This window comes from Oncorhynchus keta, chromosome 10, assembly GCF_023373465.1.
Source record: "Oncorhynchus keta strain PuntledgeMale-10-30-2019 chromosome 10, Oket_V2, whole genome shotgun sequence".
NCBI lineage: Eukaryota > Metazoa > Chordata > Actinopteri > Salmoniformes > Salmonidae > Oncorhynchus > Oncorhynchus keta.
The window spans coordinates 69,446,642-69,465,390 of NC_068430.1; the positions used below are offsets into that span (position 1 = coordinate 69,446,642).

Below are 18,749 nucleotides of genomic sequence, written 5' to 3' on the forward strand. Positions count from 1 at the left end.
AAAAATGAGAGCTGCGGCTTTAAAAGGGAGCTGCTCGAGACACATTTGTATTGAAAACGTGTAATATAAGCCTGCTGGCGGTTAGAGCTGGTGATGAAATCCAACCATTTACTGTTATGACAGAATGTAAATTAGTGTGTGCTTCATGATATGAGGGGAAAACCCAAGAGTATGTAATTAAAAATGTACGAATTTAAATATTGAGAGAAAGGAGCTATATAAATGACCTCTTCTCTAATAGAATGACCCCATGAAATGGGAGGGGAGAAGGACGTGCCCGTTGAAATGACTAGAAATCCTATTTGGAGAGCAAAATTGTGAGAGTGTTTTTCATAGCACTTTCACTGTAAAACGGAAGATGTAGATATTCTATATCAATGTATCCTTTCAAATCGTTACAATGCCATGGACTAAAGCCTATCTGTTGACGCAAAGGACTATGTTGGCAAATGCTTTGTTTTGAGCCAAGTCCAGGATGACATCTGCTTATGAATATGGAATATACTGTATGGGCCTTGACTTGAGGATAACACAGTATGATAAACACAGATATTCTACAATATTTGAGAATCGATCTGAAACCCTATACTGTCAGATGTTTATATGACTATCAAAATCAGATCTCAGTCATAGCCCTTTTCTGAGACTCCAATAAAGTTCTATAGCACCTCTGTGGTTTTGAGGTAACGTCCAAGTCCAATTGTAATATGTCAGAGACATCAGGTAGGTCCCCTTCTCTCCAAGACACAGGCCTCATTATAGGCACTGACCCGTGAAATATCAGCCAGCCTGTGAGTGAGTGAGCTCAGCAAAAATATGTAATTTCAAGAATGTGACTCCTCACCCCTGCCTGACCCCACAGTGGCACATTTGGAATGGGGGATGGGGGGAAGGAGGGTTTAAATGGGGACGGAGAGATGGAAGGGATGTCCCAGATCAACCTTTCTCTTTCTGTCTTTCTATTTCTTGTCTTTCTCTCTGTATCTACTGTCTCGCTCGTCTCTCTCTCTCTGTCCCTATTCCGCTGAGTGACTGCAGAGGAATCCCCTCAACTCTACCTCACTGGATGTTACATTCAGAAGACCTGCATGTCTAGTCAGCCAGAACTTTGCTCAGAGTATATACCCTTCACCGTGGCACTGATGCATTCTGAGTTCCTCGTACAGTAGCCACCTTTTTCTCAGTCGACAGAGCAGCCTGTCTGATAGCAGCCTATCCAGTCATTTTTAAAGGATTTCTTTCTTTCTAGGACCATTTAAGGAGCGAATTGACACCCACTAATTCACAGTAGGAGAGCGTAACAATGTGCTGAACTTTGAACTATGATACATTTCAGTTGGGAAAGTATACAGCTCATAGAAAAGTGTGACATGAGATCATTACTACTACAAGAGAGACTAAGCAATGCAAATGCCCAGAAAATAACTGTATGTGTAAGGGCCGACACCGGACAGGAGAAGCAGGTACGGGGAGTCAGACATTTTTTTGGGAACAGACAAGGAAACAAGACAGGAACAGCGTCGGAACATGGGTAACATGGACATGAGACAATTAATGCAGCAGCCGGGAACTGACAAATATAGTGAAGGTAATAAACAGGTGATTGAGTGAGTCCAGGTGAGTCCAATATCACTGATGCACGTGCCGAGGGAAGGTGGGTGTGGGTTAATGGTGGCAGGAGAGCATAATGCAGGGCAGCCTGGTGCCCTCGAGCGCCAGGGGGGAAGAGCGGGAGCGGGCATGACAGGAACCCCCCCCCACTAGGGGCGCCACCCGGCATCCCACCTGGTTGAGCCGGCCGAGACATGGGCACTGGGCAAGCCGGCATGGGGTAAACTCCCCACGAGCCGGCTGAGGCATAGGAGCCTGACGATCAGCACGAGGCATGAATGCCCGTCGATCCCGCTGCGGTGTGGAAGCCCAATGATCCGGCGGAGGCATGACGTGGGATGGGAACCTGCCAAGCCAACCAAGGCAAGGAAACCTCTAGAGCCAGCTAGGACGTGGAAACCCGACGAGCTGGCTTGGTACCCCCGGTTCCATTGGTGGCGACCCAGGGCTGACGTCACCACCAACCGGAATGCCACTACTCCCCGATGCTTTGTGTGATGGCTGCTGAATTCTGTAAAGAATGACGCTGGAGAATAGAAGCAGGTACAGGGAGTCAGAGATTTATTTGGGAACAGACATGGAAACAAGACAGGAACAGCGTCGGAACACGGGTAACACGGACATGAGACAATTAATGCAGCAGCTGGGAACAGAGCTTGGGAACTGACAAATATAGGGAAGGTAATAAACTGGTGATTGAGTGAGTCCAGGTGAGTCAAATACCGCTGATGCGCGTGACGAGGGAAGGCAGATGTGCGTAAACGGTGGCAGGAGTTCGTAATGCAGGGCAGGGGAAGAGCTGGAGCGGGACAGTATGTTGTATTACACTTCATTTCATAGTAACACAATTAGTCTAACCTAACAATACCACTTCACTCTTCTCACAACATTACATCATTACCAGACTCGATATCCATTGCTTTCGAGATCCACTTGTACAGTGCAATCCCATTTCAGATCATTATAATATTGCATAATGTCACTTTTGTCAACACTAATTCATGTCAGTTATCATAATATGACTTCACCATACAGAACATCATTAAGACCCCAATGAAGCGTCTAATAATGGGATAGAGAGGGAAGAGGAGCGGGGAGTATGCTTGCATTATCAGACGGAGGGAGAAATTGCACTCGAGGCAAGGATGGGGCCAATTATGATCATTTGGTGTGAAAATATGTGTTAATGAACTGGAGAGACTGAAAGACTAAAACGAGCAGAGATGACATTACAAAGAAGATACGTAGATTAAGAATATACATTGATACATTGTTACATTGAGAATGTTGTGTTATGTTAGCTAAGTGTTTTCGCAACCTCTCTCTCTACAAGATACTGGTCTTGTTGAGTTGAAGTTAAGTCAAGAACGTTGTGTGAGAATCATTACAGTTTCCGAGAAGATATGTTGATTTGAGCAGTCAAAAGCTAAGAGTTACGTTTCCGTCTAGCTATTGTATATTGCATGTGTTGTGTTTTCGCAGCCTCTATATGTACGATATGCTGGTCCTGTTGAGTTGTATTGGGGTCAGGGATATGATGTGTGAAGTTGGATACATGCAGACAGGCTCATCTCCAAGACGTTTCAGCATCTGGCATCCAGGCATCTGTAGGCCGTAATGTTACCTCACATTGCTCTGCTGCAGTAGCACAGCTGAAGACATATCAAACTGCTGTGTTTCTATACCTTGTCTACCTATTTGCTAAGACTGAATAATTATGAGCAATAAACTGCTCAACCGCCAAGGGATGATACTCAAAATACATAGATGAAGAGAGGAGGCAGATCTGAATAACTTGTTGCAAGAGATCAAATATCATTTAGGGTACACGGTAAACAGTCAGCTTCATTTCGCTCATATCCTTAATCCCTAAGCATCCAATTGAGATATGGGACCGCTCCTTTGGATATTATTCACAGGAATTACTGATATGCTTCCGTTGTTTAAGGTCAGGGCGTTCATTAAAATTGACAGGCTGACTTTGAGATACATGAAGGCGTTGGTGGGTGTCTTGACCTTTATTGAAAAGTCAGTGTCTGTCCTGCCATATACACAGAGTAACGGTCTCTCCGGCCCCAAAATCTTCTTAGCAGAGCTGTGATCTCAATTAACAAGTAATATTATGGACAGAGAGGAACAGAGCAAATCAAATGCAGAGACTGTAAAGTTTATGGCTGCGATAATTTTTTGATTCTTGAGTATGAACTATAACGTTCTGGATGTTTCTGACTAGTATTTAGATTGATCTCTCTCTAACTTTCTGTTTGTACTCGTTCCCTCCCTACATCCCTCACCCTTTCTCGGTCCCACCAGGTCTCATTTGAACAAATTTGAATATGATCTTTTGCGCCCTTGTTTCATTGATACAGAATCCCAGCACTGTGGCAACCGTCACAGTGATGTATAAGAAACCCAGCCAAGCAGGACAGGTCCCATACAACGGACGGGTTACTACTCTAACTGCCTTCCCATAGTGGCGGGATATGACTTGGCTGAGTGAATGCCAGGGCACATCTCAGAGGCTTTGGGATGTCAATGTTCTAACACCCAGGACTATTTTCTCCTCTCTAGGGTATGTTGGACGCTAGCATCCCACCTAGCCAACATCCAGTGAGATTGCAGAGTGCCAAATTCAAATACAGAAATATACATTATAAAAATTCAGAAAATATACAATTATTAAACATAGGTTTAAAGATAAACTTCTTGTGAATCAAACCACGGTTTCAGATTTCAAAAATGCTTTACGGCGAAAGCATACCTTACAATTATTTGAGAACATAGCCCAGCAGACACATAATTAAAAACAGTAAACAGCCAAGTAGAAGAGTTACACAAGTCAGAAATAGAGATAAAATTAATCACTTACCTTTGATGATCTTCACATGTTTGCACTCAGAAGACATTCATTTATTCAATAAATGTTCCTTTTGTTCGATAAAGTCTCTCTTTATATCCGAAAACCTTTTTTTGTTTTGTTCAAGCGTTTTCTTCAGTAATCCACAGGCTCAAACACAGTCACAACAGGCAGACAAAAACATGTAAAGTTCATAGAAACATGTCAAACAATGTTTACATTCAGTCCTCAGGTTGTTATTAGGCTAAATAATCGATAATATTTCAACCGGATAATAACGTTGTCAATATAAAAGGTAAACGAGAAAGGCATTCTCTCTGGTCGTGCACATGAAAAAGCTCTGTGACACGGCATGGTCCACTCATTCAAACTGCTCTTACTCCCTAATTTTTCAGAATACAAGCCTGAAACAATTTCTATTGACTGTTGACATCTAGTCGAAGGCATAGGAACTTCAATTTGAGTCCTAAGTCAATGGATACTGTCATGGCATTGAATAGAAAACTACAACAACAAAAGAATCCTACTTCCTGAATGGATTTTTATCAGGTTTTCGCCAGCAAAATCAGTTCCGTTATACTCACAGACATTATTTTAACAATTTTGGAAACTTTAGTGTTTTCTATCCAAATCCAAATCCTATCTTCTGGGCCTGAGTAGAAGGCAATTTAATTTGGGCATGCTTTTCTTCCAAAATTCCAAATGCTGGCCCCTACCCTAGAGAAGTTAATGACTACACCTGTCTTCAATTACTTTACATGCTGACAAAACACCTAGCTTATTTAGCCTTTTTCCTGCCCTTTAACTCATTTTGAAGTGCTTCACTGTTGGATTATGTATTTTGTTAGATTTTGAAATATCTATTTTCTAAGACAATTCATTTTGGATTATTTTTGGAGACTGACTCGCAGAAGCAGAATTTTCACTGCTCTGTAAACTAATTAAAATGAGCTTTGAGATTGAACAATATCTTAGGTTAGATACTGGATATCTATTTTGTAAGATTTTGTTTGAATTATTTCCTGAAAATTTTGTCACTTTGATTTCCCAGCAACTGACTCATAGCTTGACATGCAACAGTACTGGACCATTTAAAGGACACTGCTAATCTTCGCAGATATTCAGAGAGTAAACCAGCTATATTTCTCTAGCCTCAAGGAAAAACCAGACACACCAGTTGTCATTGTCAGACTTATTTTAGTCAGAATTTCTCTGCAAACCTCCTCAGACATGAACGGTGGATTTGTTTTGTGCTCTGAAGAGAGGTATTAACCTTGGAATCACATAGCTACATACAGATAAAGTCAGGGTAATCTGGGACATTACCAGCAAAAAAATTGTAATCAGATTACAGATACTTTTGAAAAACTAGATGATTACTTTGAGGATTACTTAGAAATTCTGAAAGGATGTTTGTGATATCACATCTTTGACACTTCTCTGTTTTCTCAATGACATTCAAATCAGCATTTATAAATAGGCGCAAGTTTCAGTTTGTTCCACCTGAGACCACCATGATGACACACCAAATGTGTTTGATGGATCCCGGGAAAAGAGCAGGAATAGGCTTTTGTATGTTACTATCTAAGCTATGTCTTCCAATGGTGCGGCTGCTGTTGGCATCCAAAGATTATCCAACTTCAGTAAATGTTTAGAGGTAAGGATGACAGCAATGGTGTTGTTCACGGCGATACGGATATCACTTGTTATTCATATCTACATAGTGCATTGGGAAAGGGGGATACCTCGTCAGCTGACCAATTGAATGTATTCAACTGAAATGTGTCTTCCACATTTAACCCAACCCCTCTGAATCAGAGAGGTGCGGGAGGCTGCCATAATCGACATCCAAGTCTTCGGCACCCGGGGAACAGTGGGTTAACTGCCTTGCTCAAAACGACAGATTTTTACCTTGTCAGCACGGTGATTCGATCCAGTGCCCAACGCCAGACTTGGCCCAACGCTCTAACCACAATGGCAACTGTACCTGCCAAATCACACTGCTGCTCTCTCATGTAGCTATTTGCTCTTTACGGATTGTAGTTGTTGTGGACTGCTGTTCACAAATCTAAATGTGTATTTGAACGCAATAACTGTCACACCCTGATCTGTTTCACCTCTCTTTGTAATTGTCTCAACCCCCTCCAGGTGTCGCCCACCTTCCCCATTATCCCCGGTGTATTTATACCTGTGTTCTCTGTTTGTCTGTTGCCAATTCATCTTGTTTGTCAAGTCAACCAGCGGTTTTGTCTCAGCTCCTGCTTTTTCCTGTCTCCTTTTCTTGCCCTCCTGGTCTTTTTCTCTCCCCCCCACCTCTGGTTTACTGACCCCTGCCTGCCTTGACCTGTCTATTGCCTGCCCCTGTTGGATTATTATACCATTGTTTAATGGTTGAATTCAAGAAGGTTAAGCTGCCTATCAATCATTGTTTTTGAAACCAGTGAACAGCAAGTGAGAAATGTGCTCTTGCAACAGCTGCATAGTGCAGATCCAAGCCTATGTGTAACGATTGTCTTCGGGTGAAAGAGAGGAGGACCAAGATGCAGCGTGATGATAATCCATATTTGATAGGAAACTTAAACAATGAACAAAAACAAAAAACTGACAAAAAGAACGAAGACGAAACAGTCCCGTAACGTCAACACTAAACACTGGAACAGGAACATTCACCCAATACCCACCCAATACCCAAATAACCAAATAATATGGCTGCCTAAATATGGTTCCCAATCAGAGACAATCATAGACAGCTGCCTCTAATTGAGAACCAATCCAGGCAACCCTAGACTTACAAAACACCTAGAAAGAAAACACACCCATAAACATACAAAACCCCCAGACAAGTGAAACACATACATCACCCATGTCACACCCTTAACTAACCAAAATAACAAAGAATACTAAGGTATGTACTAAGGGTGTGACACTATGGAATAAAATTGGGGCTTTTATTGCTCAATCTAATTCACGATGATACAAAAATCCATAGGACTAATGGATACATGCTCAAAATTGCACACTTTTGGTAGAATTAAAGGGGCAATCTGTAGATGCTACATCTATTTTTGGACTTATAAATCATTTATAAGTCCTAAAATGGATGTAGCAACTACAGATTGTGTGACAGTTATCCATTGATTATTGAACAATATAACTTAAATGCCTCATGAGCTTAGTTCAACTGTCACAATCCCTGAGAACCCAAAATACAGTTGAAGTCGGAAATTAAATTGGTGTAATTAACTCATTTTTCAACCACTCCACAAATTTCTTATTAACAATTTATATTTTAGGCAAGTCAGTTAGGACATCTACTTTGTGCATGATACAAGTCTTTTTTCCAACAATTGTTTACTTACATTTACTGTATCACAATTGCAGTTGGTCAGAAGTTGACGGTGCCTTTAATCAGTTTGGAAAATTCCAGAAAATTATGTTATGGCTTTCGAAGCTTCTGATAGGCTAATTGACATAATTTGAGTCAATTGGAGGTGTACCTGTGGATGTATTTCAAGGCCAACCTTCAAACTCTGTGCCTCTCTGCTTGACATCATGGAAAAATCAAAAGAAATCAGCCAAGACCTCAGAAAAAAAATTGTAGATCTCCACAAGTCTGGTTCATCCTTGGGAGCAATTTCCAAACTCCTGAAGGTACCACGTTCATCTGTACAAGTGATAGGGTTTATACTTGCGTACTATGGGACCACGCAGCGATCATACCGCTCAGAAAAGAGAAGCGTTCTGTCTCCTAGAGGTGAACGTACTTTGGTGCAAAAAGTACAACTCAATCGCAGAACAACAGCAAAGGACCTTGTGAAGATGCTGTAGGATAGTACAAAATGATCTATTTCTACACTAAAATGAATCATATATCGATATAACCTGAGTCTGCTCAGCAAGGAAGAGGCCACTGCTCCAAAACCACCCTAAAAAAAGCAGACTACGGTAAGCAACTGCACATGGTCTGATGAAACAAAAATAGAACTGAGCATCGTTATGTTTGGAGAAAAAGGGGGAGGCTTGCAAGCCGAAGAACACCATCCCAACCGTGAAGCACGGGGGTGGTAGCGTCATGTTGTTGGGGTGCTTTGCTGCAGGAGGGACTGGTGCACTTCACAAAATAGATGTCATCATGAGGGAGGAAAATTATGTAGATGTATTGAAGGTACATCTCAAGACATCAGTCAGGAAGTGAAAGCTTGGTTGCAAATGGGTCTTCCAAATGGATAATCCCAAAATGGCTTAAGGACAACAAACTCAAGGTATTGGAGTGGCCATCACAAAGCCCTGACCTCAATCATATAGAACATTTGTGGGCAGAACTGAAAAAAACGTGTGCGAGCAAAGAGGCCTACAAACCTGACTCAGTTACACCGGCTCTGTCATGAGAATGGGCCAAAATTCAGCAACATTATTGTGGGAAGCTTATGGAAGGCTATCAGAAACATTTGACCCAAGTTAAACAATTTAAAGGCAATGCTTCCAAATACTAATTGGGTGCATGTAAAATTCTGACCCACTGTGAATGTCATGAAAGAAATAAAATCTGAAAGAAACAATTCTTAAGTTTCAGGAATTGTGAAAAACTGATTTTAAATGTGTTTGGCTAAGGTGTATTTAACTTCCGACTTCAACTGTATATGAAAAACAATTTTCATTTAGAAGCCTAACATCACATTTCATCTTCTCACAAATAGTTTCATATTTAATCATATAATTTCCACACATTCAGTTGTAAATATGATGACTGGGAAATATACACATTCAGAGATACAGTTATGTTGGTATACCGTCCTTAATGAGATCCCAAACAACAACTGATCTGACATAATTGTTCTTTCAGTACCAACAGACTATTCCAACTGTTTGCATTACAGAAGTATTGTTTCATTATTCAACCTTTTGATGTTAGCTTTTTGGCTGGAGGAACCTCCTTGTAAAAGTAGGTTTATTTTCCCTCCTCCTGCAAAGCCCAAAGGGAGAGTTTCTACAAGGTATTTGCGATCGTCATAAAACAGCCAACTTCACCCCTCTCCTCCTCTGCGGGAGAGAAAGGGTGTTGTAGAGGAGTGGGAAGGTGAACGGAAAGGCTCTGGAGCAACGAACCGCCCTTGCTGTTTCTGCCTGGCCGGTTCCCCTCTTTCCACTGGGATTCACTGCCTCTAACCCTATTACAGGGGCTGAGTCACTGGCTTACTGGGGCTCTCTCATACCCTCCCTGGGAGGGGTGCGTCACCTGAGTGGGTTGAGTCACTGATGTGATCACCATGTCTGGGTTGCCCCCCCTTGGGTTGTGCCGTGGCGGAGATCTTTGTGGGCTATACTCGGCCTTGTCTCAGGATGGTAACTTGGTGGTTGAAGATATCCCTCTAGTGGTGTGGGGGCTGTGCTTTGGCAAAGTGGGTGGGGTTATATCCTTCCTGTTTGGCCCTGTCCGGGGGTGTCCTCGGATGGGGCCACAGTGTCTCCTGACCCCTCCTGTCTCAGCCTCCAGTATTTATGCTGCAGTAGTTTATGTGTCGGGGGGCTAGGGTCAGTTTGTTATATCTGGAGTACTTCTCCCGTCCTATTCGGTGTCCTGTGTGAATTTAAGTGTGCTCTCTCTAATTCTCTCTTTCTTTCTCTCTCTCTGAGGACCTGAGCCCTAGGAACATGCCTCAGGACTACCTGACATGATGAGTCCTTGCTGTCCCCAGTCCACCTGGCCGTGCTGCTGCTCCAGTTTCAACTGTTCTGCCTCATTATTATTGGACCATGCTGGTCATTTATGAACATTTGAACATCTTGGCCATGTTCTGTTATAATCTCCACCCGGCACAGCCAGAAGAGGACTGGCCACCCCACATAGACTGGTTCCTCTCTAGGTTTCTTCCTAGGTTTTGGCCTTTCTAGGGAGTTTTTCCTAGCAACCGTGCCTCTACACCTGCAGCACTTTGTGTTGTTACTCTGTGTTGTTTGATGCTAGTCTCCCTGGGAACAGAGGGGACAGAGGTACTTCCAAGGTACATCACGTTAAACATGGAGTCAGTTTACACAAGAGTAGAGACCAGTCATCGTTCACCTGGGGCACCATGCCCAATGCTCAGTAGTGCAATGCTGCTTTGCATGCAGCAGTCTTGTACAAAGCAGTGAGGAAGAGGGAAAGAGAAAAGGGGTATGGAGAGAGAAAGATGAAGGGGGAGAGAGTAGAAAAGGGAAAGAAAATGGAGAGAGACTGCACTATTGTTCCTATGATGAATCTGAATATGTGTCAGGGCAGGGAGCGACAGAGAGGGAGACAGACAGGGAGAGCTGAAGGAAGGCTACTGTCTTACCTCCACAAGGTGCTCTCTGTAACACTCCCCAAGTGAAAGTCATAAAGTTTGGTCAGAATCAGGATCACCTGGAAACAAAACAGACATAACATGTGTTATAAATATGTAATAAGCCATGAAATGACTCAAACCTATTAGATAATAAACAGAAATGTTTAAGAATGCCACAGGTTATTCTCTCAGAAGACAAGACAGACTGGACAAACTAATCTATATTCTCTTAGAAGAACACCAACCTACGTATTCCATAAAAATCAAAACCTGCGTTAACAGCAACAAAAGGTGTTTGTCGATACATTGGCATGTTATGAATGTCCCTTTGGCTCCGTCCCCAATACAACACTTGTCAAGGGGCACTATGCCAGCCTGTATGTCCACTTTGAACCCTCTCTCTCTTGTTCCCTCAGTGCTGTCAGGCTTGGCCCCTTACAAGCATGATCCTGCAGTCAGTCCCTTTGTTCCCATTGCTTTGGTCTGAGCGGTGTGAGGAGTGGGAAAGAGAGAGAGGAGGGAAGGGGGTCTTTGATAACACACTGAACAAGGTGATGGGTGAATCACAGACCAAGATGGCCGACCCTGTTCTACAGACCCAGTGGTCAGCTTTGATATCAAAACAGAGGACCAAAGAACTCAGTGTCTTTTTTGACTCTGTGAAGCCTGAAGTGACGACATCTATCACTGAATCCAAAATCCCCAACTCCTCCCTAGGCTGTCCTGTAGGAAATGTTAAACTTGTAGTGTATTTAATGTTCAAAAAGGCTTATGAAGTTTGCAATTCCCACTTTGAAATGTCAAATTTGAATTCCCCCCAGCCTATGAGAAGGCAAATTGTTAAAAGGTTTTTACCATTCTTCTTAAACCTATCCAGTTAGCTTAGATCTACAGGAGATTCTAGTGGGTAGAAAGGGCCAAGGGATTGATTTGGAATTCAGCGTATGCTCCTCTGAGTGGTAGGCTACTGATGCGGCCTGGGCACACATGCCGTCTGTGGAGGAGACAAACAAAGAGTAATACTGGGAAGACAACACTGTCTTTATATAAACAGCCAGATTTTCACAGCGTTATTAACGATTTACATTACCACCTCCGAGGTTGACGCTGGAATTTGTTAAAATACAAGAACATGGAACAGAATGAATCAAACCTTAATTATTTACCCTTTGTCATGACACAGATGACTTGAAAGTGCGCACAGGGAAGGGTTTTTACATAATAAATGCTATTTTCACAGCAGTCGCTTTGTTATATTACGCTACAAACTAAATACAATCTGGCTTTATATTTATTTGCATACTTGTCACTTCTTAGTGTCCCCCTCTTTGCGCCAAGCGTATGTTACCTTAAAGTGAATAGACAAGCCTGACTTGAGTCACTTCGCTGTAAAGTGATTTGCTAGCTCTCTCTATTTGTCTTGCCTGACTACATTTAGAGATATGCATCAGGAATATGGAACTCAGGAGGGAGAAATTAATAAAGCCAACACCAGTTGTTAGACTTGACCTCTGATGTTCATGTGTACAGGCTCAAGGATTGGCCTCACTAGCCTGGCTGGCCCTTAAGAGCCCCAAGGACTGGCGTGGACCTCCCTGGGGAGCCACTGAGGGCTCTCTGTGAGGGATGGTGCCACCACCCCGGGGCCCCACTCCTCCTCCTTAGAATGTGAGCAGATGGTTTGGGCCAGGCAAGATTGCACTGCCAGAGAGGGCAATGTAGACAGAGAAGAAGAAGAACATTGAAGAAGAAAATTGGATTCATTAGTTTTTCTTGGAGTGTTGGTAGTTTGTGTGTCTGTGCTCTTGCATGCTCTTGCTTAAGAGTGTGTATGTGTGTGTGGAGGATCCTGCAGGGGTCTGATGTTGTCAGACAAGCTCGCTCTCCTCTGCCAGGGGGTGGCACCACACAGACAGGGAGCAGTCCCCCTCCATGACAGAATGAATTGAATATTCACATCAAATAACTGGGGCACCACCTGAAATCCCAGAGAATACTTTTGTCCTGTCAGCTTGTATCATCGTCATGAAGATCTTAATCATGTCTCTGAAAATGCCTTGGTCGCCTAAAAACAACAGAAATACAAACGGGGGAAAGCATTAAATGAGGGGCGGTTGAAAAGAATGCTGAACTTTCAGCAAGTCCTTGTAACATATTGTCAAGTTTGTTTATATAATGCTGATCTTTGTTGGTCCTGTTTAGTCGACTGACAATGGATTCAATTCAATACGGATGACACAAACTGTAAACAACTAAGTTTCACTAGGTGGCCATTTTTCAAGAACATTCTCCGCTCTTCGAAAACCCCAATTGACCTGCAATGCATGGAAGAATATGTCAGCTTGTTGCCTCGCAATTAACCAACTGTGGCGAAAACATATTATTAGCGTAACTAAATGTCCCATGTCCACAAAGACCCAATTTAAAGTGGCAAACGTAATTTTGAATGCTGATTTTGCTCTGTGGCACGCTAATGATAGGTCACTAATGACTTTGAGAAAACAGTTCATCTCTCCTCCAAGCCAGTCAGTAGTTTAATTGTATTAGCCTCGCGAATTGCTGGTATCTATTGCCGGGATCAATGCTATGTGGCCGGTAACAAGGACACTAAATGAAACATGCTTTTCCATAGTGAATACTGAATGAATATCTAGTCCCTCAGGAGTGTTGAATCAGTGTGGCATGCCGGAAACGCCTGGCTAATAAAAAGAACACTTCAGAATGTCTGTGTCATTGTGGATAACCGGCGCAGCATTGCGACCGCAGTGTTGCATCATGGTTGCAATAAACATACAGTAGCGGCGTTATGGAACATGGCACATGTCAAAGAATAAGCAGTAAAACATAAATGTACTGTGGGGAACCTACAGTATTTGACCATTTGCTGATTAACTTGTTAAGGCCGTGGTTCCGAGGTGGGAACATCAACCAGCGGAAATTTCAAGTGTGCCACATATAGTTTTTGATAAAACTCAAACTTTCATTAAAATGCACATACAATGTACTGAATTAAAGCTACACTCGTTGTGAATCTAGCTACCGAGTCAGATTTGTAAAATGCTTTTCGGCGAAAGCATGAGAAGCTATTATCTGATAGCATACACCCCCAAAGTACTGCAACGCTACTTAAAACGACAGATTTTGCGATAGCCGGGGGCTACTCAAAACGGAGAAATAAACTATAAAACATTCATTACCTTTGACGAGCTTCTTTCTTGGCACACTATATGGACGGAATTAATCGAACAAAAGGACAAATTGTGATGTTTATGGGACATATTGGAGTGCCAACAAAATAAGCTCCTCAAAGGTAAGGCATGTTTTATATTTTATTTCTGCGTTTTGTGGGTTGAAATATGCTACCCTCTTTGTTGACTGTTGTGCTATCATCAGATAATAGCTTCTTATGCTTTCGCCGAAAAGCCTTTTTAAAATCTGACATGTTGGCTGGATTCACAACGAGTGTAGCTTTAATTTAGTATCTTACATGTGTGATTTCATGAAAGTTTGATTTTTATATAATTTTATTTGAATTTGCCGCGCTGCATTTTCCCTGGCTTTTGCCCAAGTGGGACGCAAGCGTCCCCTATCCTAGAGAGGTTTTATGGGACCTTTGCCTGTTTACACAATGATTCTTCTCATTCAAAGACGCCTGTATCTATTCTACTTGATTGCACACTTAGAATTTAGCTACAGTGCCTTCAGAAAGTATTCATAGCCTTTGACTAATTCCACATTTTTGTTTTGTTACAGCCTGAATTCAAAATGCATTGAATATATGTTTTCTTAGCCATCTACACACAATACCCCATAATGACAAAGTGATGTCACGTCTACTCCCGCTCCTCCCCTCTGGCGTTCGACATCACCACGATAGTAACCACTGGCATCTATCATTACGCACACCTGTACTCCATCACACTTGGACTCCCTTACCTCACTATCTTAGGTTATTGCCCCAGTCAGTATTGTTTATGTGTTTATGTGTAGACGCTACTACTGTATTGTCTAGTTCCATGTTTGTTGTTTTATTAAACGTCCCATCTGCACCTGCTTCTAGACTCTCGGCGTCTTTGTTACAGAATACTGACTCACACGATGGAAGCAGCAGGAAAACAGTATCAGTTGACGAGCAGGGATACCTTCTTCCTCAACACCACGACCAGCTGGCACAAGTGGGAATGGCTATGGAAGAGGTTCTTTGCAGTGTGCAATGTGTCAAATATACCCAGGAGGCATTGCCGTCAACTAGCGAAGGATAATCTACAACCGGTCAGCTGCGAGGCCAGCACAACAGCCCATTCAGCAACCTGCTCAGGTCAGCGATTCTCGTTTGTCCCTTGAAGATAAATATGATGGCACCCCGTCTAAATCCCATGGCTTCCTACTTCAGTGCTCCCTCTACTTTGCGCACCAGATGGGAACCCCCACAACCGAGATGTACAAGGTTGCCACATTTATTTCTCTGCTCACTTGGAGGGCGTTGGATTGGGCCACGGCCATCTGGGAGAGAGGAAAGGAGGAGCTGGATTCATATGAGGGGTTCATGGATTTGTTCAAATGTATCTTCAATCATCCAAAGGAGGGCAGAGACGGAGGTGAGCTTCTACTCCAATTACGGCAGGGGTACCCAGCGGCTGACGAGTACGCGCTCACCTTCCAGACAGTAAAAGCAGCCAGCAGATGGAATGAGCAGGCGCTTCGTAAGCTATTCAGAAGAGGTATGTACGAGGAGGTCCAGACGGAACTGGCCTGTCGAGATGACAACCTCTGCTTGGACACACCTCTCCTTGGACCTCTCGATGGCCATCCATCTGGATAACCTACTTTGGGAGAGTCGGTACTGTCATGACGTTGCCCTCTTTGGGTAAAGCAAGCCTATCCCCCTCTCCCTGCCTCCCCCTGCCTCTCCCTTTCCTCCTTCAATTAGTCTGCTGTGGTCAGAGAAAGGTCATAAATTCCCGAGGAGAAGACCCTGCCACATGGCCACACAGTATAAGAGAGAGTGAATTTTCATATAGAACAAAGGAAATTCTTCCACTTCACAGAACTTGAGGTCCGAACAAATTTCATGTTCCGGAAAAAGTATAAAAGATCAGTGAATACAGCTACGAACTGGTCCGTTTGTTACAACTTGGGGAAGCTCATGAGAGACGGTGTGGCCACATTACCATAACGCTGTTATATAATAGCCTCAGATATGGGATTTACGTATAATTGTTGTATAAGATGAATGACTGAGTATGATACTGTTTACACAATTTTACAATGTGATTTTGGACTGTTTATTAATGAATGAAACACCAATTCCCTTTTTGAGTTTAACTCAATCAGAGGACCGCCCCTGAGCCCAGTTAGGGTCAGGCCTCCTGGGACAGCCCCTTTTCTGCAATTCAAATAAAACCCAACTTTGAGAAATTATCATCAGACCATGTTTCTCTCAATCACGGGAGTACAAAGGTTGTGGACCATTGCTGAATCTTTTAACCATACCAGGTGGTTAAACTCTTAGACCATTGATACCGACAGAATAAGAACAAGTATTTGATATTAATTACTAGTCTGCAGCTAGGAATTTGGTATCATTGAACGCGAAGAACGACAAACGCCAAAACATCCATTCTATAACGAATGAATCAATGTCACTCTGAACAATCCACAACAGAGAGAGACGGACAATTCTACCAAAGAAACAACTTTTCACCAGCGATCAAGACGGCACACTGAGCGTAAATATATATACATGTATATTGATTGCAATTGTTCCCGAATGAGTGAGCGTTCATGTGCAAAGGATTAGCATTTCAATTGTTGTAATTATCAACTCTGTAGTGACTTCTCAGCTGACCCCCACTCCCCATTTTGTCCACCAAGCCGCGATGCCGGCTTAGCCCACTAGGGCACATTCCCTTATCATTTCTTGTAACTATATTGACTTTGTTTGTTTGTTTATGCATTTCTGTGAATTACTTAGTTAGTTAATAAATAGATTATTTAAGACAATTGATGCATGGATGACTCATAGTGAAGACTAGGTTCGTGCAGATAACCAACAATTTATGACATTTGGAATGAGACTAACGTGAGGTAAAGTAAATAATTCATTAATCAGAAGACTATTGATCAGATATGAAAATATCTGAAAGGTTATGTTAGGAAATTATAACCTTGTAATCTGAATATTTCCTTGGTGCCCCGACTTCCTAGTTAATTACAGTTATATGATTAATCAGTTTGATCGCATAATACTAATTACAGATCTTTGATAAAACTAAGTCTTGAATTTAACGATAAATCAAGTAAAGACACGACAGTACTCTCATCGCTTCTCTCCTTCCCTCAGTGAACACTGGATCAGAGCCTGAACCCATGGAGGTAGGGGTCACACACATACCCGCGGTGGAGCGATGCAGACGGAGACAGATGGGGAAATTGTGGTCAAAGAGGGCACCAGCTCCAGTGGTGTCCATTACTTTCCAACCTGGGATCCATGAGAGTAGAGGGACTGTCACATGATCTTCCACCTGCTGGGGCAGGAGGGAGAATTCTGTCTTCATCACTTTCTGCTAAACTCTTTTTGGTGTCCATCACACTAGTTGACTGTCCCTCGTGTACTGTGTCCACAGTGTTACTGGATTCCGGTGACAAGGGGAACTTTATTGACCAGACCCTTGCCTCCTCTCTTAACATCATCTCATACCACTCTCCTCTCCTTTCCTGGTTCAAGCCCTTGATAATCGGCCACTAGGATCCGGAACCATCACACACCTCACCCAGCCACTCACCCTCACTGTGGAGTACATTCATCAGGAGAACATCCCCTTCTTCATCACCAGTGCACAAGATCATCCTCAGGATCCCTTGGATTCAATGCCATAACCCCACCATCTCATGGTCGAGGATGAGAATCACAGACTGGTCACCCGAATGCCGGAGGACCTGCTTCCCCATCCCCTGTGGTTCCACATCGGTTGAGAGTCCTCTTCAGCCCAACATCCTGGAGGTATATCAGGACCTGCAGGAGGTATTTTCCAAGACCCGCGCCACCTGTCTTCCGTCTCATCACCCCTAGGACTGTGCCATCAACCTGTTTGCAGGTTCTGTACCCCCGCGCAGACGCATCTACCCTCTGTCGGTGGCTAAGACCCAGGCCATGGAGGAGTACATCCAAGAGGCGTGCTAACAAGGTTTTATCCGCACGTTCGTGGTTTCTTCTTTGTGGCCAAGAAGGATGTGGTCCTTCTGTAGCTCAGTTGGTAGAGCATGGCGCTTGGCGCTTGTAACGCCAGGATAGTGGGTTCGATTCCCGGGATTCCATACGTAGAATGTATGCACACATGACTGTAAGTCGCTTTGGATAAAAGCGTCTGCTAAATGGCATATATTATAAGGATGGAGGTTGCGTCCATGTATTGATTACAGAGGACTCAATGAAATCACCACTAAGTACCATTAACCTCTCCCGGCAGCCATCGACCAGCTCCGCAGGGCACAGTTCTTTACCAAACTGGACCTGCAGAGTGCATACAATCTCATCCATATCCGGGAGGGGGATGAATGGAAGACGGCTTTTAGCACGATGTCTGGTCACTACGATTACTTGTTGATCCGTCTACTCAAGGGACGTTTCACCTCCAGATCTCACTATATCCTTTGGGGTGAATGTGGACGCTTCAGAGGTGGGTGTGGGGGCAGTTCTGTCTCAACAATAGGGTAGTCCACAGAAATTGTATCCGTGTACATATTACTAGAATAAATTGCCCCCTGCAGAGAGAAATTACGACATCGGTGATCGAGAGCTCCTGGCACCGAAGTAGGCATTAGAGGAGTGGAGACACTGGCTGGAGGGTGACAAGGACTCATTCGTCATCCTCAATGACCATCGGAGTACCTACGGACAGCAAGGAGGCTGAAGCTGCGCCAAGCAAGGTGGGCCCTTTTCTTTACTAGATTTGACTTCACGCTGACCTATCGCC

General features: G+C 43.3%; 1 protein-coding gene across 1 annotated transcript in view; it reads right to left on the reverse strand.

The window, feature by feature from the left end:
• Nucleotides 1-18,749, reverse strand: part of LOC118389324 (VPS10 domain-containing receptor SorCS3-like) — a 221,716-nt gene that overhangs the window by 120,272 nt on the left and 82,695 nt on the right. The window contains exon 2 of the mRNA XM_052527778.1: nucleotides 10,783-10,850. Coding sequence (XP_052383738.1) covers nucleotides 10,783-10,850 — 68 coding nt within the window. The remainder of the gene's footprint in view (nucleotides 1-10,782; nucleotides 10,851-18,749) is intronic.